Below are 18,908 nucleotides of genomic sequence, written 5' to 3'. Positions count from 1 at the left end.
GTGTTGATTTCATTTATTTTTCTCTCATTGATTTTCTATTGTGTTGCTTTTTGATTTTTTATTTCTTCATATAATTTGGGTTTAACTTGCTCTTCTGCTGTTTTAAGGTTGATGTTTAGATCATTGGTTTGAGATCATTTTCCTTTATACTTTACAGGTACATATTTGTCTCTACACACTACTTTAGCTGGATCCTACCTGTTTTTATGTTGTTATTTTCTGTAATAACTTTATTGGGAATAACTCACATGCCAAATAACTTACCTAGAATATGGTTGAATAGAATTTATGTACCAGAGAGTTGTTGTGCCACCAACACATTTTTAAAACATTTTCATGAAGTCAAGAAGAAACACTATGCCCTGTAACTCTCACTACCAGACCCCTTACTTGATCCTCTTACCTATTTCTTTTTCATAGTGTAAAGTACATGATGCAGATTCATCCTTTCATACATGGTTACCCAGCTGTCCAAGAGGAGCATTTGTTAAAAAGATTTCTTTCTTTATTGACGTCAGCACCCTCATAAAAAATTAATATGCTATAGACAGATACATTTATTCTGGGTGCTCACATCTATTCCATTAATCTGTGTATCCATCCTTTTGCCAAGACCATGAAATCATAATTTCTGTTGCTTTGTGGTTGGTTTTGAAATTGCAAAGTGTGAGTCTTCTTGCTTTCTTTTTATTTTTCAAGATTGTTTGGCTGTTTTGAATTTTTGAGTTTCCATATGAATTTTAGTGTTAATAATTTTTGCCTTTTGATTGAATTGCTTAACCAATTCATATTTAACATTGATATAACTGGATTTATATCTGGAATTTTACTTTTTCCTGATAGCATGTCTATTTTGTTTCTTTATTCCTTATATACTGCCTCCTTTGAGGTTAAGTGAATATTATCTAACAAATCATTTAAATTTAATTAGTGATTTTTGCGGTTTTTAATTACTTTTTTGATGTTTAACATAAACATCTGCCTTGTCAGAATCTACTTCATATTTACACCCCTTAATTCTAATGAAGTATAAAAATGTTACTCATAATAGTTCCAGTCTCCTCATTTCATTTAGCTATTAGTCACATGTGTATAAGACATGTGTAGTCTGCCTTCGTAAATATTCCATTTGAACTTGAGAGCAATGTATATTCTGCTATAGTTGAATAAAGTATTCTATAGAAATGTCATCTAGATCCAATTGATCAATACTGCTGCTCAGTCCAACTATATCCTTACTGATTTTCTGTCTCCTGGATCTATCAATTATTGATATATAAATGCTGCATTCTCTAATAATATAAGTATAACAGTAGATTTGTGTATCTCTCCTGGACATTCCTTTTTGTTTTGGTTCACATATATTGATGTACTTTAGGATTGTTAGAGTTGTACATTTTAGTTTTTACTTCATGTTAACAATACAGAATTGTGATGTTTGTTTGGGGAACTGGTACATACAGGTAACATAGCTGGGTCATTTTCAATCTGTCTCCTTCCTTGTCCCTTACCTTCTACTTCCCCTGAGTCCTTTCCCCATCTCTAAGAGTAGGAGTGTACATTTTAAATGTTATGTTCTTTTAGAAAATTTAATTTTTAATTATTTTGCAATACCTTACAGTTCTTTCAGACTGTAAATTAACTTTGTTAATTTTTCGTATTCTGAAATTTGCTTTGTCTGAAGTGCACAGAGCTACTTCAGCTTTCCCATAGTTATGTTAGCATCTTCACATCATGTGAATTTGTTGTGGATAAATATACTTAGGACTTTTGCAATCCATCTTTGTAATTTGCATTTTAGTTGGTGTATTTGTAACCATTTTCTATTTATTGTCCTATTCTTGGTTTCTTTTTTTTCTTTTATAGCCTTATTCTTCTGTCTTTTTTGGTTTTAATTGAGCATTTTATATGACCTAATTCTATTTATTCTCTTAGGATAATTGTAGTTGCTCTACAATTTGCAGTATAAACTTATATCTAATGTAACTCTTTTCAAATAACAGTGTGCTACTTCATGAATAGTGCAGGCACCTTATAGTGAAGTATTTGAAATTCATCACTCATCGCCATGATATCCTTAATTTCACCTATTTATAAGATGAGGTAATCCAATATGTTATTTCTATTATTTTTAATAACTTATCTGGTACATAAGTTATGAATAAGAAAAAGATAAGATTTTTATCTTCATTTATTCTTTCTCTTATACTTCTTTTTTCTTGAGACAGGGTCTTGCTATGCAGTTCAGGTGGCCTTGAACTCACTGTATAGCCCAAGTAGGCCTCAAATTTGCAGAGATCCTCTTATTTGGCCTCCCTGGTGCTGAGATTATAGGCATGCTCTAGCACTCCGAGCCTTGATACTTATGTAGATCTGGTAGATGAAAAACTTCTTTGAATTTTCTTGCAAGATAATTTTACTAGAAACAGATTTTCTTAATTTTTCTTTGAGGGGGGTATCTCTCTTTAATTTTAGAAAGATAGGTTTTTGACATAGATTTGAGTCAATACTTTATTTTACCCTTCTGTCTTATATGCATGGTTTCTAAAGAGAAGTCTGATAATGCTTCTTACTTTTGTTCCTTTTCTCTCCCTTCTGGATTTTTTTTTCAGGATTTTCTACACTTGGTTTTAGTCAAAAGGCCGAGAAGTGATTAGGATTTTCTATTTGTGTTAATTTTTTGCAGTTTGAGTATGATATGTTTAGGTATACCTTTTAAGATAATTATTTTATTATTCATTTAAGACATTGTCTTTTCATTTCCAAGTATTCTATTTAATTATTTTAAGGACTTTCTCTTCTCTTCTTATTTTTCTCTTAAATCCTTGGTCATAATGAGTATGTGAGCTAGGCGTGACTGTGCCCAGCTGTAATCACCGACAAGGGGTTCACCGCAAGTTAGAGGCCCTCTTGGGCTACATAGTGAGTTGAAGGCCAGCCTGAACTGCATAGTGAGACATATATACGTACATACATACTGAGTGTGTTTGTGATAGCTGTTTTAATGTCCTTTTTGTGAGACATACTTATGTACATACATACTGAGCGTGCTTATAATAGCTGTTCTAATGTCCTTTTTGGGTAATCCGCAATATTTGCTTCCGTGTCTGTTGACTGAGGTTTTTCTTAGTTAGGGATCTTATATTCATAGCTTGAGAGTCTAGAAATCTCTGATTGTGTTCTAGACTTTTTAAATTTTATGTTGTTAAGAACTGTGTTTTTTAAATGTTAGGTTTATCCTTGCAAGCTTTTAAATTACTTGTTGGTAGCAATCTAGATCAGCTTCCTTGTTACATATTCTCCACAGGCGTTTTCTTAAGATGTATTTAGTATATCCTTGTTTGATTGATGTGTGACTCTGCCAGTAGTCTGGAAGTCTTACGAGATCACAGTTTTTCTTCCAGAGTGACTAGCACACAGAGTACGCTCCGTGGATATTGGGGCTTGGGAGCAGGCGTGCTTGTGTGGGCAGCAGGGGGAGGAATGAGCAGCTGTAAGTGTGGAGGGAGGGGAGGCTGGAGGCCAGTGGGGCGAGTCAGGCAGTGCCTTACACCAGGAAAAGTTCCCGGTGCTTCATGCTGGTAACAGCTCTTGGAAAAGCACATAGAAATGTGCGCGTTTCAGTTCTGTTGTCTTAACGTTACAGAAAACAAATACTTCTCTGTAGGTGGCAAGTGCTCTTATGTAAGGCATTTTTCTGAAGTAAAAAGTAACGGGAAAAGAATTATTTTGAACATTTGGAACCATTTATATAACTTGAATCTCATATTGTGGTTTTGAAAACATACTCTTGTTTCCTGTTACTGGATATGTGCTTGATTTATACTCACCTAGAGTCTTTGTCCCTCAGTGATATGTCTAAGTGTTAGACTTATCAGTCCTCATTTTATATGGTATGTTTAATATCAACATGCTAATCAAGAGTGTAGAAAAGAGTGGACGAATCATTGGCCAACACTGGCCAGCAACAGCAACAGCATTTGTCTTATAAAATAATTATGACTGTAACAAATAGAGGTAAAAATATAAACCAATGTTCAACTAGCCTTAGCACTTCAGGCTTTTAGGTGGGAAAAGGGTTTTATTCTTAGAATAGTTTTAAATGAGTATGTGACCATCCTACTCATTGATTTTACTTAAACAAATTTTCAGACTAGGGTTATCTTTCCCAGAGTGTTTTGAACACACAGTTATAACTGTATCACCTATACTTCTTCTGGTCCAAAGTACTAGTATTAGAAGATTTGCCTCATTTTGCTTTCCTTCACATGTATAGTAAAAGTGTCTTGTCCTTGCAGCACTTAAATGCAGAAAGGTCTTACAAGTCCCAGATTTCAACTTTACACAAATCTCTTGTAAAGATGGAGGAGGAGCTACAGAAGGTTCAGTTTGAAAAGGTGTCTGCCCTTGCAGATTTGTCTTCCACAAGGGAGCTCTGTATTAAACTTGACTCAAGCAAAGAACTTCTTAATCGGCAGCTGGTTGCTAAGGATCAAGAAATAGAAATGGTATGTAATACATTTTATGTTTTGGCTTCTTTTTGAGACAGAGTCTTGCTGTGTAGTCAAGGCTGGCCTTGAATGCATGGCAGTCCTCCTGCCTCAGCCTCTAGAGTGCTGGACTTACAGCTGTGTTCCACCATGTCCAGCTGTAATACATTTTAAAAGGTTCTTTAAAAATGGCTGTTACTCTTAATATTACTGCAATTTTAAAGCTTTTTTTAATTAAATACTACATTGAGTTATATCTTTCAACTTTAGATTTAGTTTTTATTAATTTTTAATTTTTTTAAAAATTCATGAATTAGTTTATGCCAGTTATGTTCCCAGTATTCAAGAACAGACTTTTTTGAGCATACAGTTTGATTTACTTTTAGTCTAAAGAATTATAAATTATATTGACATAGCAGTTAACAAAGAGCCATAAGTTTGAGGGTCAGCTTAATTACAACCTGAATGGTGTTCTCTTAAGCTAATTTTATTTAATAATTGGCTGGGTTCTTTCAAACTGTAATTCAGTTGATTGTATTTGCTTTGTGGCTGACAGTTTGCCTGCCACTGGAATTTAATATCCAGAAGATAAAAGTTCTGCCCCTCCATCCAAGTCCTCTAAGTGTCGACATACAAATAACTTGGAATGAGCATTACACTAATAAGAAATACTTATTATCAAAGTTTCATAGAAGGAATTCCTTTTTAGCCTTGGGGTGCAAGGTATGGGATGTTTGTGGATTCTTGAGTGAACAGTAAGCAACTCAAATTGGCTGACATGGCAGGAAGGAACTGGCTGCAGGTTGGGTCTGGAGAAATGGAGACCAGATCCTGAAGGGACATGCGCAGCAGCCGCACAGTGTAACTGGGGTGCCAGCAAAGTTCGGTTGTGCTCACAGTAGTGTTCATACCAAACCTTGTTGAACTTCCCATTTTGTATCTACTATTTGATGATGCATTTGAAAATCGTGTCTAGTTAATTTTATAAGAATCTACTAATATTTTAATGAAATGATGCATGCCCAAATTCTCACTCTTCGTTCAGTTATTTTTTATTTTAGGAAAATGCTTTAATGATGAAAGTAACTCATAGATGCTTGCTGAAAAATTGAAACTATGTCCTTTTATTTTAAAAATTGTTTTACCTTATGTTTTCATAATGCAAAAGTCCCTTCATGTTGTTCTGACAACTGAAATAATATAAAGCTGAAGTACCAGAAGACATAATACAAAAATTTACAAAAGTAGTAGACTATGACCAAGTCAGTATATTCTAGCATCTTTTTTTTTTTTTTTTTTTTGGTACCAGGAATTGAACCCAGGGCTTTGTATTTGCCAGGCAAGTGCTGTACCACTGAACTATATCCCCTGATCCAGTATCTTTTTAATGTTTTAAAATCATTGGCTTTAATAGAACTATATATAAGTACGGTAATTTAAAAATATTTTAAAGATTTTTTACTCTAAATTTTGTAGCTTATTTCCAATTCCCATAGTACATTAAAATGCTTCTAAATTTATTTCACCTTGACATATCTATGTACATGTCTTTATCTCTTCAGTTTGTAATCCCAAATGCATGGGGCATATTACTTATTTTTTGTTTCTTCAGCTGTGCTATATAGGAAGGGGACATTCAAATGCTTTTTTTCTAAACTGTTTTTAGATAACGGGAAGATTTCCATGTAGTTTAATAAATAATACAGAGCAATCTCATGTACTTTTTATTTGGTTTTTCTCAATGTTAGCATCTTACAAAACTATAGTTTGATATTGCAGCAGAGATATCGATGATGATTCAAGCAAGAGACAGAATTTTTCTATCCCAGGATCCACTATGTTACCCTTTATAGTGTCACTTAAGAAAGGACCTTCTTAATCCTATTCAACCATTAATGTGTTCTTCATTTCTGTCATTTTGTCATTTCAAGAATGTTATATGAAGGAATCATGCAATAACCTTTTTGGATTGGCTTTTTCACACAACATAATTCTCTGTAGAGTCTTCCAGGTTGCTGCGTATGTGATTGCTCATTTCTTTTGATTGCTGAATCACATTTCATAATGTTGGCGTAGCACTGTTTGTTTAACCATTCATCCACTGAAGAGATCAGTTAGGTTGTTTTCAATTTGGAGGAATTACAAGTAGTTACATGTGTGTGTGTGTGTGCATGCACGCGCGCGTGTGCATGTAAGTCTTCATTTTGCTGTAAGTGCCCAGGACTGTGATTTTTAGGTTAAATGTTAATTGCATGATTATTTTTTAAAGACAGTACCAAACTTTGCCTAGGATCTATCATTTTTACATCCTACCAACATTGTACAAGTTAATTTTGTTTATTTTTATCCTTGTCTGCATTTGGTCTTATCATCATTTTTATTTTAATCATTCTAATATGTGTATAGTGGTATGTTATGGTTTTAATATGCATTTCCCTAGTGGCTATTGAGATGGAAACTCTTTCTAGGTAGATATTTTCCATCTGCATATCTTTTTCATGGAATACCTGTATCTTTGGTCTATGTTCTCATTGAAATGTTGCTCTTTTTAGTCTTCGCTATAGAGGATTTTTATGTGTTCTAGATACTAGACCCTTATCTGGTATATAGTTTGCACTATCCTCTCATATAGACCTAGTCACTTTTATACTCCTTAACAGGGTCTTTCTCAGAACAAAATTTTGTAAGAATTCTAACTTACGATTTTTGTAGGTCATGTTTTTGGTTTTAAGTCTAATAATTCTTTGCATTGTTCTAAGTCTCAAATATTTTTCCTGTTATTGTTCTAAGTGTTTTATTAATTAATTATTTTTTGGCAGAACCAGGGATTGAACTCAAGCCCTTGTGCTTGTCAGGGAAGTGCTTATTACACTGAGCCATCTCTCTGGCCCCCTATAGTTTTATTTCTCATATTTAATTTCATGATGCATTTTGAGTCAGATTTCTTTAAAATAATGTTTGAACCAAGGTTTTCTTGGTTGCTTGATTTTGTGTCCAATTGTTCTAGTACAATTTGTTGAAAAAAGCTATTGAACAACAGTATAAGCCGTTGAGCTGATTTTGTAACTTTGTAAAAAATCATGTGAACCTATCTGTGTGGACCTAGTTTTTGGCCTTTAGTTCCTTAACATTGATCTGTGTGTCTGTCTTTCTATCAGTATCACACAATCACAATTATATACTAACTATACAAATGCATCTACTTTATTTTTTGAAATTGCTTTAGCTATTTTTTCCTTTCCATATAAGTATGAGAATAATGTTTCTATATTTATGAAATAAAATGATGGTGAGATTTTGATAGAGTTCTATTAGACCTAAATACCAGTTTATAAGGGATTAATGTCTTTACTTTGTTGAGGTTTCCAGTCCACGAACACAGCATGCCTTATTTTCTTATATTAGCTTTATGTAGTTTTCAGCACATACATCCTGTACATGTCTTATGAGATTTACAGTTACAAAATAAAAAAACCTTTTCACTTTTAAAATTACTTTAAATGGTATTTTAGTTTTAATTTTGCATTCAATGTGTTCATTGCCAGTGTATAAAAATACAACTAATTCTGAATCTTTATCTTGTACCTTTTGACCTTGCCAAACTCATTTACCAGTTCTGGAAATTTTTCTGCAGATTTCAAACCACTAATCTAATCTTACACTTAAGACACTGGGGAAAAGCACAGCATCATATTAAACCTAAAGTTATAAAAGTAAACAAAATAATAAAAAATAGGTAAGAAATTGAGTCAACAGAAAATAATAAAGAATGTTCACCTCAATAGATTCAGAAAAAGCATCTGATAGAAGACTCAAAATTTGTATGAAAAAGGCATTCAAAACTAGGGAGCAGATAGAAACTTTCTCAACTTCTCAAGGAGCATTTATGAAAAAACTACAGCAAACACTATCAAATTAATGCTCTACACCTACACACACACACACACACACACACACACACACACATATAAAGGAAGTTGGGTTCCAACTTTATGTTATACATAATGATAAAATGATTTATAGATCTGTACATAAGAATTAAAACACTCTAGGAAAAAAATGCAGAAGCAAATATTTGTGACCATGAGTTAAGCAGCAGCTTTACAAGTTCATATCAAAAACATATGAAAATAAAAAAATAAAGCTCACATGGGTTTCATAAAAAAATTTACCTGCACCTTTTTGCTGCAGATGGTATCAGTAAGAAAGTAAAACAGTAATGTACAAAGTAAGAAAAAGACACTTGCAAATCATATACTTTATAAGAAATTTGTATTCAAAATATATACTTATACATTTTGGGTTATAGTACTTATAACCCAAATAAGAAGATAAGCGAAGATGTTAGCTGACATTCCTCTATAGACCCAAACACAGATGACCAATCAGCATTTGTAAAGATACTCAACATCATTAATAGTCAGGAAAGAACAAATCAAAACTATAGCGTTTCATCACCACTAGGGTAGCTATAATAAAAAAAAAAATGGTGCAAACTCGATCACTAGCTCTGCATGATGTGGCAGGAGCTAAGGGAGTCAGGTTTGCTAAAGTAATAGTGGTGATAGAATGTACTAGCCTCAGAACCTTCTGAGGTGCCCTTTCTGTCCTCACACAGTGTAAAATAAATAAATAAATAAATAAATAAATAAATAAATAAATCATTAAAGCAAAGCAAAGGAAACAAACAAAAATATTGACAAGGATGTGGAAAAAATGGAACCTCCATACACTGATGATGGGAATGTAACACAGTGAAACTATTTTGGAAAGCATTTTGGCAGTTTCTCAAATGGTAAAAATATCATAAGCCCAGAAATTTCAATCTTAAGTAGCTGAGAGAGATGAAAGCATATGTGTACACAAAAACTTGTATACCGGTGCCATGACAGCATTGCATATATGATTACCCTGGTGTATAATAACGTAAGATACTTTAATTTATGAATGGTTATTTGTGGTAAGTCTGTACAATAAAATATTAGGTAATAAAAACCAAACTACTAATACCAGCTAGTTATGTTACCAATGGCTCTTGAAAACATTCTAAGTGAAGAAAGCCTATTAAAAAAGACCATATACACATTGTATGATTCCCTTCATATGAAACTCCCAGAATGTGGCAAATCACAGACACGAGTAGATTAAGGATTATTAGGGCCACAGCAGGGTGGCGGGTTGAGTGCTAATGAGTGCCGAGTTTCTTCCTTGGTTAGTGAAATTCTAACATCACATCGCAGTAGTGGTTGCATAACTTCACATATTTAAAATCATTGAATTGTATCCTTTAAATTGTGGGTTGTACGGTGTGTGAGTTGCATGCCAGGCGAGCTGTTGCCAAGACAGTGATGTTCCATTCTGTGCTGCTGCTGGCAAAAGTATATAAGACTACTGTTGCCTCCTTTCATGTTCTTCAACACAAACCAACGAATTTGCTGGCGTAGTACGCTAGAAGAACATCTGTGTTACACTTTTCAGTGCAACTGAAAAACAACAATATCCAGATGCAATTTTACTTTTTCTAGATGTATTTTTGCTTGTTGTGACCAGAGTGGGGAAGCAGAGGAGGGATCTATAGGTAGAGCATGCCAAACATGTTGATAAGCATCCTCTAATGTACAGTGCAGCCCCACCCAGCGGATAAGTAGCCAGCCCAAAAGGTTAGGGTGTTAAGGCAAAAAACTTGTAGACTATAAATAATATCTTGTTTTAGTTTATATCTACTAGAAAGGGTAAGTATTTTCCATATAATTACTGTTTATTTCATTTTAAATTTTCTGATCATACAGTTCATGTTTCTCACCAATTTAAGTTTACTTTATCAGTAAAGATATTAACTGTTTACTGAGTTTTTTTTTGTTTGTTTGTTTTTTGTTTTCTTTTTTTTTGTTTTTTTTTTTTTTTTGCGGTACCAGGGATTAAACTCAGGACCCTGTGCTTGCCAGGCAAGCGCTTATTCTACTGAGCTATCTCCCTGGCCCAACTGAGTTTTCTTCCAGTAGTTTTCATTCAAAATTTGGTTAAGTTTATATTGACTATAAAAATGTTTATTTTTATAGTGGTTAAATTTATTTCTTCATTTTATCTACCTTAGGAAGTTCCTTCCCTGTTACCTAGCTGTCTCCACTTCAAAAATTTAATTTTAACAGTGAAAGTTACACAGCTAGTTCATATTTGTGATTTACATTACACTTCTGTTTGACATCACTGTGTAGATAATATGTGGGAAAGGGAGACTACATTTTAAATGTATTGGGAATTTTTTTATTTATGCTACTCAATTAGAATTAAAAAATAAAATATGACTTGGATTGTGAAAAAAATTTAATTTTAATTCATTTCTCTTTACTAGAATTTGAAAATATCTTTCCACATGTAACTTTTTGATGGATATAGCATTTATCATAATGTATAATATGAGTTAAAGAATTTTTTTTCTAAATAATAATAGCTCTTCATTCTTTTCAAGGGAAATTTGACACAGCATTTTTTAGGGCAGGTGAGATTGAAAAATGTGATAAGTGTAGATTTTTATTTATATATTACAGTAAAATACATTGCCGTTAGTCCTCACTTTGAACATTAAAATATTGCTCACTTTGAGCACACATCCCATGGTTCTTGCCACTGTCTGAAGCAGATCTGAAAATCCTTTTTCTTGCCATTAGTTGTGCTGTCATAGCTGCCTTCAGTCAGCATAAAACATTTTCCTTTCATGGTTAGTTTGACTTTGGGGATGAGCCAGAAGTTGCATGCTGCCAGATACAGTGGATGAAGATACACCTCAATATTTTTGACAAAAATTTCCGTAAACATTTGGAATTGATTCAGCACATTGAAACAGCCATGAAAAGATGCACAGAAGACATCTAGAACTGCTTCACGAAGTGGCAAGAAGGGTGTGCTAAGTGTGTTCAAAGAGAGGAGGTATTTTGAAGGGGATCTGTCTAACTGTGATCTGGCCACCTGTCTAACTGTGATCGTTATTTTTTTTATTTTTATGAAAAATATTCACTGTAGTTTTTAATCTCAGCTCATAATTTTGAAAGGGAAGTTTCCCACAGGTTTATACAAGAGAAGGAAAGTATATTTTCTTCTTATTTTCCTTAACTATAGAGTATAGTGATATTCCAGAAGGTGCTTAAGTGTTTATAACTTGGCTGATTCAAAGTACTAGTCACAGACATCACCATTATCAGAGTTGCAGAAATATACAGAGAAATATCAAACTGGAAATGGAAATTGGTTGCAGTTAATAATTGGTTGCGGGATTAATGAAATGATGTAAGGAGTTTTCTGATGTGATCAGAGGTAGAGAAAGTGACACTATGTGCATATATGCTATGTACCTTGGTTAAGGAGACAAAATTTCAAATAAATTAAAAATGGTTGTTAGTTTACAACATACTACAAAACCTTTTGAGTTCCTGATAATGTCAGTTACATGAATGAATGGGAATAAGTCTAGATATGTTCCTATTATTGTACAGATGGAAAATGAATTAGATTCTGCTCGTTCTGAAATAGAACTCCTCAGGAGTCAGATGACAAATGAGAGAATCTCCATGCAGAATCTAGAAGCTTTGCTGGTGGCCAATCGAGACAAAGAGTATCAGTCTCAGATAGCCCTTCAAGAAAAAGAATCTGAAATTCAGCTTCTTAAAGAACACCTTTGCTTGGCAGAAAATAAAATGTGAGTTGGTTAGCAATATAAGAAAATAAAGACATATTCTTAATATTTCATACTTAATATATAAGGAGAATTTTAAAGGTGGACTCTAAAGAATTTAACTAATAATTTGCCATTAGTTAACTTGAGGGTCAGAATTATTGTGATTTGTTTGAGATTTAGTATCATTATATGTTGCTTTTTCTTATCAGAAATATTTAAGTTGAACCATCTCTGCTATTTCCATCAGTTTTAGGTGCAGTTGAATAGAATGTCTGATCTAAAATATTGCCTTTAGAAACCAGAATGAAAGAAAGTAAGCACTCTGAACCCCCCTGGTGTTAATACCTAGTCTTTGTGTTTGTCACATGGTATTTCTTTCGTACCTAGGAGCATATGCTGGGTACCTGGAAAAGCTGAGTTCACAAAATCTCAAGCGCTTTCTCACCCCATTGATTTTGGCCTTTTCTGTTTGCTGTTTGTGTAGAATCTTGGGCTCCACCAGCACTTTATTGTAAGGATGCTGGGTGGAGACAGGTTAAAATATCTGCCTGGATGGTGAATGTTTCTTGTATTAAACTTGGTTGCCTCTTACAAAAACTGGTGGGGTTCCTTAACCTGTATTTGTAGCTGTCCTGTCTATAACACTTTTTAATGCTCCTTATTCTGCCCTTGGATCTGAGACCAGGACCTGGGAAAGCATAGAAATCATGCCCTTGCAGGGCCATGCACCAGCAGAGTGTTCCTCTCTCAGAAACTGCTCTTAGGTCCTAGCAGCTGTGCCTGAGACATTCTGCTCAGTTACTGTAGCTGGACTGTTGCGATACCTTCAACTGGTTCTGCAGGGTCCCTTTCTCTGGAGGAAAGCTGCCGAGGGAAGAGTGCCAAAACTCCTGCCATCCGCAGTACACTCTGTTTTAGATTGACTGGTACTATCACTTAGAGCTGAATAGCATGATTAAACTCTTCGTGTTCTTTTTTTTTTTTTTTTTGGCGGAACCGGGGATTGAACTCAGGCCCTTGTGCTTTCCAGGCAAGCGCTTATTCTACTGAGCCATCTCCCCGGCCCCACTTTTTGTGTTCTTAATCATTAATATTTAGATTTCAGCAGTCTGTACTCCATCCTAAAAGTAAGCACAGAGCATAGAATGTTCTGTGCAAGCAGCATTCATCTGTCATCTTTCTCATGCTAGTGTGCCTTATCACAGGGGTTTTGATACGTTACTTAACCTTATGGAAGATTCTGCTAAATTAAAGAGTTGCTTGTATTAGTATGTACGCTAAATTTTAAGTATATATAAAACACCTGATTGAATTATATACATAAAACAGACTGTATATACTAATTGTGGTGCTAGTGAATTCCACTATTACTTGATGATACTGTAGTACTGCTTAACAATTATGTAATAATACTTCAAAGTATTTTCAGAAAAAATTATTTATAGTTAATGGATAATATAGATGGGTATTACATTATCTAGTTCTTGATGTTTCATCTATACATAGGGATACTGACACAGAAAATGTTAATTGAATGGGGACAAAAATTGTTTAGGCTACTTTTTTCTCTGTATTTTAGGGAAGGATCTACAGAGTGTTCAGGGTCTCACTACTAGATTGGACTTGTAGTAATTCTCCTGTTTATAGCCTCCCAAGTGCTGGGATTACAGGTGCATGCCACCATGCCCAGTCTCTTTAGGCGTTTCAAGGATGCTGATTTGTATATTTAATACATCTAAAATTAGCATAATTTATATGTACTAATGAGTCTGTCTATGAAAATCACAATTTGACTTAGATCTACCTAAGACACCACTATGAGCATGGTTTAATACATGCTTAAGTCACGGTTATGTTTTAGATTTAATTAATTGTCATTCTTACCTTCATTTACAACAGGGCCATCCAGAGTAGAGATGTAGCCCAGTTTAGAAACGTTGTAACACAACTGGAAGCTGATTTAGACATTACTAAGCGACAACTAGGGACAGAACGATTTGAAAGGTAAGTGTATTATCTATACACTACTTAGCCTGAGTGTTATTTCATAGGTAATTATAAGTTTTAGTTATTTCATGACAATTAAATTTTTTTTTGAGAGAGCGTCTCATTACACAGTTTGCCTGGCCTCGTGCTGACTTTTGTAGCCCCCAGGCTGGTCTCAAACTTGCAGTGACCCTCCTGCCTCAGCCTTCCAAGTGCTGGCATTACAGGTGTGCACCACAATGCCTAGTTGACAGATTTTGAAGTATTCTTTGAGCTACAGTTTTATGACAGTTTTAATAGCACCAACCTACAAAATTTAAAAGCATCGCTATTTTGTTTTAGGGAAAGGGCTGTCCAAGAACTTCGCCGCCAGAATTATTCAAGCAATGCTTATCATTTGAGTTCAATGAAGCCAAATACAAAATGTCATTCACCGGAACGTGCTCACCATAGATCTCCTGACCGAGGCCTAGATCGATCCCTAGAAGAGTAAGTCCATTAATGATCCATTCTCTTGGAAACATAAAGCAACACACAGAGAAAATGTTGGAGAGAATGAGGGAACTGGTGAGCAGACTACCACGAGTCAGGATGCTGGACAAGATCATTGTTCCATCAGCACCAGAGGGCCCACTGTCTTGTGATACCTCTTTATAGGTGTCCTTTCTCCATCCCTAGCAACTGGCAAACTAATTTTTTCTCTTTCTCTATAATTTTGTCACTTTGAAGATGCTATATAACTGGAATTATACACAAAATGTGATCCTTTGGAATGGCCTTTCATTCAGAATGATGCCCATGACATCCATCCAAATTGTTGACTATAGCAATAGTTCATGCTTTTTTATTGTTGCATAATATTATGCAGTATTAATGTGCCATAGTTTGTGAAAACTAACTGAAAATATATATCCATTTTTCTTTAAGGAAGCTGGGCAAAAACTGAAATAGTACTAAAGTAAATTCTAGAATTTTTATATATGCTTAAGTAATTGAATAAAAACATAAATCTCCCTACTTTTTTTTCTCTTACAGGAATCTTTGTTATAGAGATTTCTGACATGCCAAAAGATTCTTCCCATCCTCGGAAAGGTCAAAATTACAGATGGATTTTTTTTTGCTATATGATTGCATTTATCTTTTGAATGCTTGACAATGTTAAATGTATTTATGAATGTTGTGCCTCTGAGTCTCTGTTCTTGTGTGCCATATCGCAGTGATCGGAGATGACTTATACAAACAAAAATGCATATGGCTCTCTCTATCCACACAGTAATAGTGAGTGCACAATCTGCTCACTTTATTGGACACTGTTTTGTTAACTATCCGGAGTAAATAAAGAAGCTTAAAAAAGAGGGAAAAGTGTTTTTACAAAACTGATTTCCTTTCCTTCCTTGGTATCTGAAATAACTGGTTGGTTAAATATTTTTCCCTTTGATTTATGGCATCATGGCTGGAGAAGTTGTGCTGCAGCAGCGCAGTTTCCCAGTAGTGGCCTAGGACTCAATATTGCATTTTGGAACCAACCTGACAGAAATTCCGTGCCATAAACTGACTTCAAAGTATCAGAAAATCGGAGTGTGTCGGGATTTTTAATCCATACTATTGTACCACTCAAAGACTAACATACATTTTCTACAATTGTGTGTACTCCTACTATTTTTAGAAAGGTAGGTGATGATATGTGTTAAGAATGTAAGATTGTTAAAAATCTGTATTTTAAATAAGTTTTCTTTGAAACATTAAAGTACTATAGTCAACTTAATTGCCGTTTTATTTTTTCCCCTGGGGTGGCTGTATGTAATCTAAAGTAACGTGGTTCTTCCATGTCTTCCAAAATCTAAATCTCTTGCTTGTCTGTAGATTTTCATTTGATGATATAGCCTGAATGCTACTGTATTTTACTGGTATTCTTGCCATTTTAATAAAAATACAAGTGCTATCATTAATAGTATTCATATGATGTAGACAGTTTTTCATTTTATCTAGTGATTATTAAATATGGCTATCACGATATAGGACAGTACCCTGATTTAGGTCTTGTTGAATCATTAGCACTTTGGTATTTTACTGTAATTCATGCTATACATTCACTTTAATTTGATTTTTAAAAACCTTCAAGTCTATTGTATAGTTTAAGATAATCTTTGCAGATTGGTAAAAATAAAGTAAGTAATTTAAAATAAGATGCCCCCTTTCTGAACATTTTAAGAAATAATATGTAAAAAAGTAGTTTGGCTGATAGTAAATAAAATAGTGATATATGTGCAAAATAATCTTTCCTAGGTGACTTTATGATCTTGGTACTAGATCATCACATTAATTTCACTTTGTTTACACAAAAGAGTTGACAGCTGAGTGTGACATGTACTGTGATATGCACAAAACATGTTATGTGTAGAAGGCAATATGTTAGGAGGAGGCATGAAAGAAAAAGGAATAAAGTATGTAAGAAAATATGAACATACTTGTTTAAAAGGATACTATGCTTTTTCCATTAATTACAAATACAATACTTAAAAGAAAAAATATATAGTAAGTATAAGTGGCAAACATTATCCAGAGCTAAAAGAAACCTCAACTTTGTTCTTTATTAAAACTTGAAAGAAGGCTGGCCAGATAGTTCAGCGGACTAAAGCACCTGCGTAAGGCAGTGAGCAGGGGCTGGGGTGTGATCCCCAGTGTGCCTTACTGGCCCCGCCCCTGCAGCGCACTGAGACTGCCCTTGAGACTGAGTAAGGTGGCACACGCCTGGAATCCCAGTGCTTGGGAGGCGAAAAACAGGAGAATCACTATGAGTCTGATCTATAGTGAGATCCTGTAGACCCTGTCCTAAATGCATAAAAAATAAATAAAAATAAAACTTGAAATAAAAAATTTTTTTTGTTAATGTAAAATTTAAGTACATGTGCTAGTTTAATTTGAGATCCAAATTTCTTACTATAAATATTTAATGGCTTGCTGATACAGCAGAGACTACTGAATACAAACACAACACCAAAACTGTATTAAAGATTTTCTTTCTTGGACTACAGAGAAAAAAATTCTGAAAAAGAGCTCTCAGGTCTCAAGAGTTATATTTAACATAAAACATCTATTCCTGTTGAAATAAGGGAGTTTTGAAAGAGAATTGCTGATCCTCTAAGAAATTTAAATACAGAATCTAGTGTATAAAAAGCACATTCTGTGCACCACCATAATTCTTTTAGTTTTCCTTCTTTTTTCTCTTTCCCTCTTCTTTCCTTTCAAGCCATCATCCAGCCTTCTCTGGAAAGTAGAAGTATGACGATCCATTCTGAAGGTCATTAGCTATAGTTTCAAAAGGAAGAGGTATTATGTTGGTGATCTTTAAAATATTACTATTAGTGTTCATCCCTTATTATAAGTTAGCAACAATAAGCATGATGAATTCATTAAATACGTCTTAATAATAGTATCAGCTACTAAAACATTGGAATCAATTAAAAATGCTAGTGGTATATATGATCTCCACAAAAATACTAAATCTCAGTCTTTATTAATGTCCTTTTAATTAACTCTATTCAAAAAATATCACTGACAAGATAATGCATGCTAGATCAACTTGAACTTACTCTTTTTTGTAGTACTGGGGACTGAACACACAGCCATCACACTGAGTTACACCCTTATCCCAGTTTTATATTTTATTTGGAATCAAGTCTCATTGCTAAGTTCCCTAGGCTAGAGTCAAACTTGTGGTCCTCCTGCTTCAGCCTCCCAGAGTGCTGAGATTAAAGGCTTTCAATAAATTCTTTAATTTAAAAGGTATTCATTGTTTTTGAAGTAATATGTGCATATATTAGTGCATTAGAATTCAGAAAAGAGGTTTTGTGCTTATATGACTGAAATAGTATTTATAATCCTAACATTGTCAAGTATGAACACATAATAACTTAGCACTTTATATTAGGTAAGAACAATGCAAAATGCTCATTAATAATAGTTCATAACCCAAAGTGTAGCTTTATGACTCATTTCCAAAGAAACTGACAAACTATTCTTTTTGAGTTTTGAGGCCTAATTTAAATTGGTCATTTAAATCGGTCATTACATTTATTTATTTTTTTTTATTTTTAAAATTATTTATTTATTTGTTTATTTATTTATTTTTGTGTGTGGCCAGCTCAGCCCACCAGGGGGCGGGGCTGGCTGGAATGTGGTGCTGGGGGATTGAACTGCAGTCCCTGTGCTTTGCTTGGCTTAGCTTGTTCTAAGTAGGTGCTTTAGACCACTGAGCCATCTCACCAGCCCGGTCATTACATTTACATTGTTGTCTTAGTTACTTTTCTCTCATTGCTGAGACGAAATACCTGACATCCAAAAATAAAGAGGAAAAGGTTTATTGAGTTCACAGTTTGTAGAGGTTTCAGCCCGTAATTGGCTGGCTCCAGGGCAGGGTGGCGTGGCAGACAGGCATAGCAGAGGAGAAGCTGTTCATGGCAGGTAGCAAGGCTACAAGGGGCAAAATAAGCCTCTTTGTGTCTCTTCTATTGTACGAAGGCCCCCAGGATTAGGGTGGCCCCAAAGCAATCAGTGGACTGACTTAGTAATTGTTTACCCTTAATCCTGCCAACCTTAATCCTAACATTGTGTCATGAGTCAGATATACACACTAGATTGAGCCACCTCTGAAAAAGCACCACCTATTATGACTGCATGAGGCTTTGGGAGTTCATTAGATACAAGCCATAACACTTAGTTAAATTATTTTGCATTTCTTTTTGAGATTTATCTTTATT

At 34.3% G+C, this 18,908-nt stretch overlaps 1 protein-coding gene and 1 non-coding gene across 11 annotated transcripts in view; both read left to right on the top strand.

Annotated features, from left to right (window-relative positions):
* The window catches only part of Tsga10 (testis specific 10), a 113,264-nt gene extending 97,162 nt beyond the window's left edge, over positions 1–16,102 (top strand). For 3 of the 10 annotated variants that reach the window (XM_004633184.3, XM_023717440.1, XM_023717439.1), the window contains exons 16-20: positions 4,299–4,508; positions 11,981–12,183; positions 14,062–14,166; positions 14,491–14,637; positions 15,184–16,102. In XM_004633184.3, coding sequence (XP_004633241.1) covers positions 4,299–4,508; positions 11,981–12,183; positions 14,062–14,166; positions 14,491–14,637; positions 15,184–15,208 — 690 coding nt within the window. In that variant the 3' untranslated portion in view covers positions 15,209–16,102. Of the gene's footprint in view, positions 1–4,298; positions 4,509–11,980; positions 12,184–14,061; positions 14,167–14,490; positions 14,644–15,183 lie in introns of those variants that run through there. The other 7 variants (XM_023717441.1, XM_023717446.1, XM_023717447.1 and 4 more) reach the window with 4 other exon arrangements.
* Positions 8,980–9,110, top strand: LOC111817258. Its single transcript, XR_002821499.1, has one exon. It is a non-coding gene; the product is annotated as a small nucleolar RNA SNORA66 (small nucleolar RNA).
* Positions 16,103–18,908: the final 2,806 nt, after the last annotated feature.

Source organism: Octodon degus, unplaced genomic scaffold (genome assembly GCF_000260255.1).
Source record: "Octodon degus isolate 3935 unplaced genomic scaffold, OctDeg1.0 scaffold00052, whole genome shotgun sequence".
Lineage (NCBI taxonomy): Eukaryota > Metazoa > Chordata > Mammalia > Rodentia > Octodontidae > Octodon > Octodon degus.
This window is presented reverse-complemented; position numbering and strand designations above follow the sequence as displayed.